The 12,739-nt window shown below is 48.0% G+C and overlaps 4 protein-coding genes across 4 annotated transcripts; 3 read left to right on the top strand and 1 right to left on the bottom strand.

The window, feature by feature from the left end:
• Positions 1-275: 275 nt before the first annotated feature.
• On the top strand, positions 276-1,661 carry EYB26_002592 (uncharacterized protein; the record flags this gene model as incomplete). Its single annotated transcript, XM_054261897.1, has 2 exons — positions 276-678; positions 733-1,661. 2 exons carry the CDS (start codon positions 276-278, stop codon positions 1,659-1,661), a joined length of 1,332 nt encoding a protein of 443 aa, XP_054117872.1.
• Positions 1,662-2,002: 341 nt separating this feature from the next.
• On the bottom strand, positions 2,003-4,216 carry EYB26_002591 (uncharacterized protein; the record flags this gene model as incomplete). Its single annotated transcript, XM_054261896.1, has 1 exon — positions 2,003-4,216. The coding sequence occupies one exon, from the start codon at positions 4,214-4,216 to the stop codon at positions 2,003-2,005; it is 2,214 nt and encodes a 737-aa protein (XP_054117871.1).
• Positions 4,217-4,620: 404 nt separating this feature from the next.
• EYB26_002590 (uncharacterized protein) lies at positions 4,621-7,557 on the top strand (the record flags this gene model as incomplete). Its single annotated transcript, XM_054261895.1, has 3 exons — positions 4,621-5,514; positions 5,626-6,220; positions 6,278-7,557. The coding sequence occupies 3 exons, from the start codon at positions 4,621-4,623 to the stop codon at positions 7,555-7,557; spliced, it is 2,769 nt and encodes a 922-aa protein (XP_054117870.1).
• Positions 7,558-7,973: 416 nt separating this feature from the next.
• EYB26_002589 (uncharacterized protein) lies at positions 7,974-10,578 on the top strand (the record flags this gene model as incomplete). Its single annotated transcript, XM_054261894.1, has 2 exons — positions 7,974-9,151; positions 9,228-10,578. 2 exons carry the CDS (start codon positions 7,974-7,976, stop codon positions 10,576-10,578), a joined length of 2,529 nt encoding a protein of 842 aa, XP_054117869.1.
• Between the last annotated feature and the right edge of the window lie 2,161 nt (positions 10,579-12,739).

Below are 12,739 nucleotides of genomic sequence, written 5' to 3'. Positions count from 1 at the left end.
TGATTGAGAATTGAGGGTCAACTAGTGCTTGTCTTTGGGGAAAGATTGTGGTTTATAAGGGTCATTTGGTCAGTTTAGTCAGTTCCGGTGTGTTGACTGGTGTTGAGATTACAAGCTCACTCAAGCAATATATCTCAGCATTTGTCAGTGATTTTCAATTTCTTCTCCCAGGTATTTGAAATTGGTTATCTTCTTGAAAAGTCTTCATCAGGTGCACGCTGCTCTTCGGTGCTTTCAACCCCGACTCTCAGTTTAATCATATACCACCCCCATCAATGGCAACCTCCCAGCCGTCTACCGTACTCGGAAACGATGTCGAGTCTGACGCAACGACTGTAAACAGCCATACCAAGACGGAAGCAGTAGCTGTCGAATCACCAAAGCTCGCCGGACCCCCTCCACCACCCAACGGAGGCACCAGAGCATGGCTCCAAGTCCTCGGGGCTTTTTTCCTGAACTTCAACACTTGGGGTCTCCTGAATGCTTTTGGCACGTTCCAGTCTGAATATAGTACAGGCTTGCTGAGGGGTTCGTCTCAGTCTTTGATGTCTTGGATTGGATCGCTGCAGGCGTTTCTGATGCTGGTTATTGGAGTTTTGTGTGGACGCGCTCTTGATGCTGGGTATTTCTACGTGGATATTACACTGGGTGTCTTCCTTCAGGTATTTGGCATGATAAGTAAGCTTTTGCGGTCTTGTTATTTAACACCGAGCAAATTCTGACCCCAGACAGTGACCTCGATTTGCAAGAAGTATTGGCAGGTTATCCTGGCTCAGGGTGTATGTGTCGGCATCGGCGCTGGAATGTCCTTCATCCCCAGTGTTGCAATCGTGGGTACATATTTCTCAACGCGACGATCCACTGCGCTAGGTCTGGCTGCCACGGGCTCAAGCGTCGGAGGCATCATCTACCCCATCGTACTAAGGCATCTTATTGTCCAAATCGGACTACCCTGGGCAGTCCGAGTCATGGCCTTCATCATGTTGGGAACACTTCTGGTCTCAGTCGCAGTAATGAAGCCTCGCCTTCCACCTCGCAAATCAGGTCCGTTGATCCACATCGAATCGCTCCGGGATACGGTCTTCGTCCTCTGGCTCGTTGCCACCTTCTTCATCTTCGTTGGTCTCTATATCCCATTCTTCTACGTCGAGCAATACGGCCTCAACATCGGCATGTCTCCAGACTTATCTTTTTATATGCTGATCATAATGAACGCGGGCTCAATCCCTGGCCGTGTCATGCCGTCCATCATCGCCGACAAGGTAGGTAACCTGTCGGTCATGATCCCCTCCGTTCTACTCACCGGTATCATGATGCTCGCATGGAACAGTGTGGGGTCTCAGTCAGCTCTAATCGCTATTTCGGTCCTTGTCGGCTTGACAAGCGGCTCTATTCAGGCCGTACTTCCAGCGACGGTCGCCTTTCTTTGTCCCGATCTGTCCAAACTGGGCACAAACATTGGTATGACCCTCTTTACGTCGGGTCTGGGATTGTTGATCGGTAGCCCTGTGGCGGGTGCGATTTTGGATCACCAACGAACGCCTGAGGGTGACATCTTCTGGGGTACGCTGACCTTTTCAGGACTCTTCATCCTGACGGGAGGTATTTTCTTGATAATTGCTCGCGTAGTCAAGGTGGGATTTGCATTGAAGAAGGCTTGAAATTGTATGATATGTCAGGCTTCGCCCTCCGTCTAGTCCTGACAGAGATCTGCAGAGCATATCACGTCTCCTCGTTAAACATATTCGCTATTTGATACACGCTTTATTTGACATCTCATATTTGCTATCAATTCTATATCTTGATGATTGGTGTGCAAACAAAGCCTTTTGTATACTATATATAGAAAAAGTAAACCTGGATGCTTAATTTAATTCACTACCTAGGTAGATAAAAACTGCCACAAAACTCTCTTCCATAAACTTCTTCCCGTCGAAACTCGAGGGAATCGAAGAGGCCAATGAGTACAAGGTGTAGAAAATCATTACCCAGTGGACCCAAACTATATGTCCTCCCACCAAAGGTTGGGGGTGGACTGGATCGTCGAAGTAAGTTCGAATGGCGCCATAGAATATGATACGCCTAGGTCGGACTGCAAACCCAGATCTGGAGATTTTGAGCCCAGATAAAAGTCGCAGTCAGTTGGAAGTAACGTCTGCAATAAGGGGTGTGGAGGTTGTACATGTTCCGTCCAATTCGTCAATAAAGGAGTGGGAGCATTCAGCAGGGCGGTTGATCTTGTGGTATCATTATCGTTGAATTCTAGCCAAGCGTGCGTTGATTCTTGCTGTTCCCGTTTCAGAGAACGCTCCATCTCGGTGACAACCTCTCCGGCAGCTGTGATCCCCAGATGTATGAGCTTAGAATTCTGGTGTGTGCCGCCAGAGTCGTTGACTAGACTTGTGGTGATCGTTGTTGCGACAGCAAGGACAAGTCTCGTCTTCGCTGCAACCGGTCCAAGACGGTACCTTCCCGCTAGAATCTGAGATAAAGACTCGTGAGACTTTAGTAAAAGCTGTCGGAACATGGCCAGCGTGGGTGAAGGACCATTGGAGACGATTGTCTCCAGATTAATGCTCCGCAGACGAGCAATCACCAAACACGCGGTCAATGTGGCGCGGGCGAGGTCAGTCCAAAGGAGATGGTAGGCCATGTTAGAAATTTCAGAGCCGCTCTGTAACACTTCCTGCATCTGGTAGAGAATGGGCACTGAATTGTCCCATGCCTCGTAGAGATCATCCCGCTGTGATTTATGAGGCGAAACTCCGAGGACATTATTGTGTGCGATGATAATCATGAAGCTATTCACATGCACTGCCAACAAGGCTTGCTGAATTTTTTCAATTGGACTGCATGATAAAGCTGTCTCTAGCAGGTTTGGAGGCAGTCCACGCAGGATCCTGTGGCAGGAGACGCGCATTTCATCCTGTATCTCGCTTGATAATTGAGGTGTTGTAGAGCAAAGTTGCTGATGTAATGGAGCCCTCACTATAGCAAGCTTCATTGCAGCAATATTGAAAGCCTGGTCCGATGCGTCCTGAGCCTGTTTCAACAAGGGAGCTGACATCCTCATCGTTCCCGAGTCAAGGGTCTGAAGGTTGATAGGGCGCGGGAGAGGACAGTCCACATCTTCCAGTCGAATACCAAACTGGGATCCGCTCCGTATGCAATAGTCGAGGTTCAATCGAAAAAAGCACGCCCACAATCGTTTCCGTACTTCTGCATAATAAGGATTGACATCGGGGAACAAAGCCGGATCCCTATGCAAGCCCATGCTCAGAGCCATTTGCGTAGTCAGCCCCATGATACCCATGAGGCCATAAATGTTGTCGGTATCAGAAGCAGTGATTGTCTTCATGATGAGCAGCAACAATAAAACCTGCATGACGCCTATACAAGGTTTTTGGAACGGAGGCGACGTATAAATACGATTCTCCACTTCTTGCAATATCAGACGCCCGCGTAGTCGCTCTGACTCGTCGATCTGCATGGCAATTGCAATAATCAACAGAGTCCTGGAGATATGAACTTCATTGGTGTCGACGGGTGCATTCAATATTTCCTCCAGCTCGGTGATAAGGAAGTTCTGGTCGACTACATGGTAGATTCTACCATAGGTCTCACAAAATCGCCTAATCCACTTTTCGCAGGTTAATTGATCAGGAAGGAGATTCAGTAGCTTCTTACCATCTCTATTTACTCCGGCTGGTACCGAATTTGCGGTGCGAAGGAGAGACTTGACTTCTGCGAAAGTTCTCCATGTGGGCTGAAAATCAACAGTCTTCTTCAGCATGGCCCCTACTACAGGTAGATCGTTGCACACAGCCATCCAGTGGGTGCCGCCAATCAGCCTTGTTTTGAAGTCGGACCCTGTGAAGGCATTATTGGCATGACTGACTGTGGAGATCTTGCCATTGGAGGAGCGAGGTGCCAGCTGTTTCAACGCGAGTAGATTGACGTCTGTGCTTGATGAAGACACTAATGATCTAGGAGGTTCCGCGACCGAGAATGCAGAACCTTTGGCACGCGAGTAAGCGCACTGCGTGTCGATGCCACGATCCCGGCACTGTTGACATGGTGACTTGCGATCGCAGCGCACTTTGGCTTTGCGACAATGGTTACATGCCACGGGTTCCCGAACACGGGGTCGTTTTCTACCATCGAACTTCTTGGGGCTTTCGAATGCGTCGGCATTCAGATGGCTGAACATCAACATCTTGTAGCTGCCAACTGTGAAGGGTGATAAGGATGAAACGAAGTTCAGCCGCTCTGAACGGGAACTACTCCGTACCCTAGCTAGTTAGTTACCTAGTTAACTAGTTAACTAACGTAAGTTTCCGGCCGGTAAGTTAAGTTAACTAAGTTAGTTAACTTAACTAACTAACTAGAAAGCTTTAACTATTGACTAAGATCACTGGCACTAGCTCTTATCAGTATTAGTACGATTTCTTGAAGGTTGTTAGAGCTAGGGCATAGGGCTAGTGGCCAGGTCCAGATCGACCCATTACCGAGAGACTACTCTGGAAGAACGCGCCTTGGGCAGAAATCAGAGCGAGGGTCACTACCAGCTTGCAGGCGGTTTCTATGGACGGTTCAGTCCAGCAGCAGACGGATCACCTCATGACAGCAGTCACAGAAGCGGTCTTAAAACTTACACCGAAAGCAAAGCCCTCACCTTACGCTAAACGATGGTGGACGGCAGATCTGACACAGCTTCGCCGTATATACACCTACTGGAGGAATCAGGCCAGATCGCGGCGTAGGGCGGGGTGTGCAATCCCCGATCTTGAACAACAGGCATATGAAGCGGCAAAAGAGTATCACGATGCAATCAGGAAACAGAAGAAAGCGCACTGGGAGGATTTCCTTGCCGATGATACTAATATATGGCAAGCCACTAAATATCTAAAACCAGGGGGCAGCTCATTCAGCGACAAAATACCACCATTAACAGAGCCAGATGGGTCTACTACTAAAGGCAAAATGGAACAGGCTGAAGAGCTGCTAGCCACGTTCTTCCCACCTCTACCAGCAACGATTGAAGACGAGGGAACCCAGCCACAAAGGGAGCCGATACATATGCCTGATCTCACTATAGAGGAGATTGAACGGAAAGTCTTCGAAGCTAAGCCATGGAAAGCAGCCGGAGAGGATGGCCTCCCAGCAATGGTGTGGAGACAGCTCTGGCCAGTGGTCAGAGAAAGAGTATTCCATATCTTTCAGACATCACTTCAAGATAGCGAGCTCCCTTCCCAGTGGAGAAATGCCAAGATTATACCGCTGAAGAAGCCGGCGAAGGATAACTACTCACTAGCTAAGTCATGGAGACCCATATCATTGCTCTCCACGCTAGGCAAAATCCTAGAAGCGGTTATTGCAGAGAGGATATCCTATGCAGTCGAAACCTTAGGTCTGTTGCCCACAAATCACTTTGGAGCAAGAAAGAGGCGATCTGCAGAACAGGCACTTCTATTCCTTCAAGAAGAAATCTATAAGGCTTGGAGAAATAGAAAGGTACTTAGCTTGGTCAGCTTTGATGTCCAAGGGGCATATAATGGGGTCTTTAAAGAGAGACTACTGCAGAGACTCAAGGCAAGAGGAATACCCGACAAAATAGTTTAATAGATTGATGCTTTCTGCTCAAAACGCACAGCAACTATCTTGGTCAATAGATTTCCAAGCGAACAACGGGAACTACCACAGGCAGGCTTACCACAAGGATCACCACTGTCCCCAATACTGTTTCTCTTCTTCAATGCGGATCTAGTGCAACATAAGATAAACGCGGCAGGAGGATCCATTGCATTTGTGGACGATTACACAGCCTGGGTAATAGGCCCGACTGCCGAATCAAACCGACCGGGCATCCAGGCGATAATTGATAGAGCTCTAGACTGGGAGAGAAGGAGTGGAGCTACATTTGAAAGTGAAAAGACAGCCATTGTGCACTTCACCCGGAACACAGATCGATCGAGCAGTACGCCATTCACAATCAGAGGGAAAATGGTCAAACCAAAGGATAGTGCAAAGATCCTAGGGGTCGTGATGGACTCCCAACTACGCTTCGAGAAACACATTGCCAATGCGGCCACTAAAGGACTCATAGCCGCGATGGCGCTGAGAAGACTGAAAATGATATCCCCACGAACAGCAAGACAATTATTCAGAGCAACAGTGGCACCAGTGGTAGATTATGCCTCTAGTGTCTGGATGCATGCCTGTAGAGTAAAAGGAACATAGTATTTAAATAGAATATAGAAATATGGGGCCATCGCAGTTACAGGAGCCTTCCGGACCGTGGCAACAGCAGTGGCTAAGGCAGAAGCAGGCATTCAGCCGTTCTATCACCGATATATAGAGAAAGCTACGAAACTGTGGATCGACATTCAGACACTACCCAAATCAAACCCCCTGGTCAGATTGAGAACCATGTCAACCCGGAGGTTCAAGTCTCCGCTGCAGAAGATATCTCAAGCACTAGATGCAATAGTAATAGAGCAGATCGAGACTATACAGGCATTTACAGTGTCACCGTGGATAGGCCGGATACGAACGATATGTGAAACGGATGGAGATAAAGCCATTGACATCGCTGGCAAAGCAATAGGCATTCTAATCGCGACAAGTGCATCTGCCAGATCCGGAATGGTGGGTATGGGAGGCTATATAAGAGACACCCAAGCAGACAACAACGGGACCGATATATCTAGATACTCCATCACCCTAGGCAAACGGACGGAGCAAAATCCCTACACAGCCGAGCTAGAAGCGATAGCGGTCGCTCTAGAACGTATCCTACCGGAGACATGCCAGAGATGGATATCTATCCTTAGTAGCAACAGATCCGCACTATCAGCAATCAGTCAACCCCGTCAACAATCGGGCCAACTGACCATCCGGCGGATCTACAGACTGATTCAGTTCTTACAGCAGCGAGGTAACGCGGTTAATGCAATTTGGATCCCAGGGCATGCAGACATCGACTTGCAGCGGCAAGCAAAAGCAGAAGCACGAAAATCGACAGGAACAGAACGCCTACCAGAAAAACAACCATTCCACGCTAAATCAACTACTATCAGGCTCGCCCTGGCGGTACGGAAACGAGAATGGACTCTCCCAGAGGAGGTCGGAAAATACTCAAAGGCCCTGGATATAGCTCTTCCAGGAAAACATACAAGGAACTTATACGATGGACTGAATCGGAAAGAGGCAAAGACCCTAGCCCAGCTTCGAACAGGAATGACAAGGCTCAATAGCTATCTGAACAGAATAGGCGCAGCACACTCAAACCTCTGTGTCTGCGGTCAAGCAAGCGAGACAGTGGAACACTTTTTATTCCGCTGCACCAAATGGACAGTGATGAGAGAAGGCATGAACCAATGCACAGAGTCAAAACGAGGAAATCTGTCCTTCTTCCTGGGCGGAAAGACACGGTCAGATTCGGATCAATGGCAACCAGACATGAAGGCCGTCCACGCAGCAATCAAGTTTGCGATTACAACAGGAAGACTGGAACCGGAACCGGAATCCGAATCTGAATCCCAATCAACACAGTGAAAAGGGAAGCAATCCATCCCTTTACCCCCTCCCAGGTAGATCTTGCTGCAGCCGCCAAAGATGGGACGTTGCACACTTGGAGAAAATAACCTTTAAGAGTATCTACTAGCCAGCACCAAGGGAGCCCTTAAAATACTAACCGAAGAACCCAAACACCAAGCAGACATGGTATGAGAACAAAAATAGGGGCTATCACGAGTTCAAGGCGAGTCTATGAGAAGGATTATGTAATTAGCGCACTAGTGCCCTCTAGGGTTAGTCCCCCCCGGGCGTAATAAACATCATTCATACACGCTAGTGGCCAGGGGATACTGAAGGTGAGAGAGAGGCAAAGTGACCTGTTTCGACTGTCATTTCGAAAATTCGACTGTCATTACAACAGCCGGTTCGACGACCAGCTGGGGATGGCGGACGCGATGGTGGAGGAGCCGGCAACAACGCGCTCGGGACGCGTCGTAATGCCCTCAACAAGGGCCCGAGAGGCCTCGGGTAGCGACAATATCAGCGCCGTTAGAACGTCCAAGAAATCAATGACCCAAGTGGAATTAACAGCGGTAAAGAAAGCCGCTGGCCTTATTGAGGAGAAACAGAGCGGAAAAGATGGAAACAGGGACATGCTTAAAAAGATAGGCCAGTACCTAGAAAGCACCTACCAAGAGGTTAAAGGACTGAAAGAAGCCCTTATCAAACAAGAGATGATGATCAAGGAACAGTCTGAAATGATCCGGGAACAGAGCAATACAATTCAAGCGCTGCAGACCCAAGTAGAAGCAATCCGAAGCCAAGCTACAGAAGATTACAAGCAACTCCAGGAACAGCTAGACACTGTCGCAAGTACTCCGGCTATGACAACATACGCGGCTGTAGTTGATAGACAGCCCAGTCATCAACAGGATACACAGCTAGTACCCCTAGCCCGTCCTACATTAGTTAATACGCTATTCTGCACAATCGACACGTCCCGGGTCGGAGAACAAGACAAAGCGAAGACCCAGATAGCCAATATAAGACAACAGATCGAAAAAGAGATGCGTGGGAATGAGGAAACAGAAAACTGGCGGTGTGCAGCAATGATCAAGGACCCAAAAACTGCAGACCGGATCAAGGTGGTTTGCAGACATGAAGACGAGATGCAGCAGATCAAAGAAGCCGCCCAAAAGATTGAGATACCAGGAATAAGAATCCTACGAAACCAGCTATATCCGGTCAAAATCGACAATGCTAACCGGACAGCAGTATTAGATGCAGATGGAAATATCTTATCAGGGACAGCCGAAATCCTGGGGAAAGAAAATAACGTCAGCATTGCTAAGATCTCTTGGCTTAGCAAAAAAGACTCCAACAAAGCATATGGATCTATGGTAATATACGTTACCAAAGCGACGGAAGCCAGACGTCTGATAGAAGGCAACTATTTTGATATAGCAGGAGAATCCGCATATACTCGGGTCTTTGAACCACAAACAGGACCTGCTCAATGTTATAACTGCCAAGAGATGGGGCATAAGGCCTTTTCCTGCAAGAAGGCTCAAACCTGCGCTAGATGTGCAAATAAGGGACATCATCACAGCACCTGCCAGGATACAATTCTAAAGTGTGTTCCCTGTGGAGGGCCTCATGAGTCATTCAGCAAAAACTGTCGAATACGCCTTATACAGTCTCATGCATAGATCATTTCGCGTACTACAACTCAATGTGGGCAAAAGAGATATGATACAACAAAGCTTAATGAACGATAACGAAATTAGAGATTATGGAGCGATAGCAATATCCGAGCCATACGCGCGGATGATTGAGAAGACAATGATAACAAGCCCAATGGGACACAGCTACTGGACTAAGATGACACCCACGGAGAGACATGAAGGAAGATGGCCAATCCGGAGCATGCTATGGGTTCGGAGCGACATTGAGGCAGAACAGATCCCAGTAAAATCCTCAGATCTGACAGCTGCGATACTACAATTTCCAGATAGGGCAGTACTGGTGGCCTCAGTCTATGTGGAGGGGAACAATGAGGAAGCACTAATATCTACAACTAGGCTACTACATAGCCTAGTGGTAGACATACGGGGAAGAGATGGAAAACGGATGGATGTTCTAATTATGGGAGACTTCAATCGGCATGACCAACTCTGGGGCGGAGACCAAATATCTCCAGTAAGACAGGGGGAGGCTGATGCTTTAGTTGACTATATGACCGAACACTCACTCCACAGCCTTCTACCAAGAGGCACAAAGACATGGCATTCAGGGGATACAGAAACAACAATCGACTTAGTCTTAGCATCGACGGAGCTAGCAGAAGAGATGGTTAAATGTGGCATACACTATACAAACCATGGATCAGACCACCAAGCTATTGAAACAGAGTTTGATATATCAGTCCCGGATCGACCTACCACTGAGAGATTGCTCTGGAAGAACGCGCCTTGGACAGAAATTAGAGCTAGAGTCACTACCAGCTTACAAGGGGTTCCCCTGGACGGCTCAGTCCAGCTGCAGACGGATCGCCTGATGATAGCGGTCACAGAAGCAGTCTCAAAACTTACACCAAAGGCAAAACCCTCACCATACGCGAAACGATGGTGGACGACAGATCTAACGCAGCTTCGCCGTATATACACATACTGGAGAAATCAGGCTAGATCGCGGCGTAGAGCAGGATGTATAATCCATGAGCTCGAACAACAAGCACATAAAGCGGCAAAAGAATATCATGATGCAATCCGGAAACAGAAGAAGATACACTGGGAAGATTTCCTTGCTAATGATGCAAATATATGGCAGGCAACTAAATATCTAAAACCTAATAGCAGCTCATTCAGCGACAAAATACCACCATTGGTAAAGGCAGATGGATCTACTACCAAAGATAAAGGAGAGCAGATGAAAGAGTTGCTTGCTACATTTTTCCCACCATTACCGACGAGAATAGAAGATGAGGGAACTCGGCCACAAAGAGAGCCGATACACATGCCTGATCTCACTATGGAGGAGATTGAACGAAAAAGTCTTTGAAGCTAAGCCATGGAAAGCACCCGGAGAGGATGGCCTCCCAGCAATGGTATGGAGGCAGCTCTGGCCAGTGGTCAAAGAAAGAGTATTCCATATCTTTCAGATATCACTTCAAGATAGCGATCTCCCTTCCCAATGGAGAAATGCTAAGATTATACCGCTAAAGAAGCCGGCCAAGAAAAATTACGCGCTGGCTAAAGCATGGAGACCAATATCATTGCTCTCCACGTTGGGTAAAATACTGGAAGCGGTCGTCGCGGAAAGGATATCATACGCTGTCGAAGAGTTCGGCCTGCTGCCTATAAACCACTTTGGAGCAAGGAAGAGGCGCTCGGCAGAACAGGCACTTCTATTATTGCAAGAAGAGATCTATAAGGCCTGGAGAAATAGGAAGGTACTAAGCCTGGTCAGTTTTGATGTCCAAGGGGCATATAATGGAGTCTTCAAAGAGAGACTGCTGCAGAGACTCAAGGCAAGAGGAATACCTGACCAAATAGTTCGATGGATTGATGCTTTCTGCTCAAGACGCACAGCAAACATCCTGGTTAATGGATCTACAAGCGAACAACGGGAGCTACCACAGGCAGGCTTACCACAAGGATCACCACTGTCCCCAATACTATTCCTGTTCTTCAATGCGGATTTAGTACAACACAGGATAAGTGCCTCCGGAGGAGCAATTGCATTTGTGGATGACTATACGGCATGGGTATCAGGCCCATCAGCAGAAGTAAACCGGGCTAGCATACAAGCCATAATCGACAGAGCCTTGGATTGGGAAAGACGAAGCGGGGCAACATTTGAATGTGATAAAACGGCCATAGTTCACTTCACCCGGACGGCAAGCCGTTCAAGCAGCATACCATTCTTGATTAAAGGCGAAATAGTCGAACCAAAGGAAAGTGCAAAGATTTTAGGAATAGTGATGGATTCCCAGCTACGGTTCAAGGAACACATTGCCAATGCTGCTACCAAAGGACTCACGGCAGCCATGGCGCTGAGAAGGCTAAAGATGACTTCCCCACGGTCAGCAAGACAACTATTTAGAGCTACAGTAGCTCCAGTGACAGACTACGCTTCTAGTGTCTGGATGCATGCCTGTGGAGCAAGGGGAACACAATATTTAAACAGAATACAGAAACATGGAGCTATTGCAGTAACGGGGGCCTTTCGGACAGTAGCAACTGCTGTGGCTGAGGCAGAAGCAGGCATCCAGCCGTTCCACAATCGACATATGGAGAAAGCTATAAAACTACACATCGACATCCAAACACTACCTGAATCAAACCCCCTAGTCAAACTAAGGACTATCACAACCCAGAGGTTCAGGTCTCCGCTACAGAGGATAGCTCGAGCCCTAGAGACAACAACAACAACCGAGCGGATAGAAACTATCCAAGCATTCACAATATCACCATGGACAGCGCGTATACAAACGATACACGAAAAAGACGGGGAACAGACCATTCAAATTGCTAAGAAGGCAATTGGTATCCTAATTGCCACAAGTGCATCTGCTAGATCCGGAATAGTGGGTATAGGAGGCCATATAAGAGACACCCAGGCAGACAATAATGGAACCGACATATCCAGCTTCTCGATCACCCTGGGCAAAAGGACAGAGCAGAATCCTTATACAGCAGAACTAGAAGCGATGGCGGTCGCCCTAGAACGAGTCCCTCCTGGGGCATGCTGTAGATGGATATCTATCCTTAGCAGTAATAGATCCGCAGTGGCAGCAATCAGCCAACCCCGCCAGCAATCTGGTCAAGAAACCATCCAGCGGATATATAAGCAGATTGAGACCTTATACCGGCGAGGAAACGCAGTAAATGCAATCTGGATACCAGCACATGCAGATATCAACTTGAAACAACGAGCAAAAGCTGAAGCACAGAAAGCGACAGGAACAGAGCATCTGCCGGAGAAACAACCATCCCAAGCTAGATCAACTGCTATCAGGCTCGCCCTTGCGGAACGGCAGCTAGAATGGACTCTCCCAGAGAATGTTGGTAAATACTCAAAGGCTGTAGATGCAGCTCTTCCAGGAAAACATACAAGGAGCTTGTACGACAGATTGAACCGGAAAGAGGCAAAAATCCTGGCCCAGCTTCGGACAGGAATGACAGGGCTCAACAGCTACTTGAATAGGATAGGCGCAGCA

This window comes from Talaromyces marneffei, chromosome 2, assembly GCF_009556855.1.
Source record: "Talaromyces marneffei chromosome 2, complete sequence".
Classification (NCBI taxonomy): Eukaryota; Fungi; Ascomycota; class Eurotiomycetes; order Eurotiales; family Trichocomaceae; genus Talaromyces; species Talaromyces marneffei.
The sequence above is the reverse complement of the archived record's forward strand: the minus strand, read 5'-3'. Positions and strand labels throughout refer to the sequence as shown.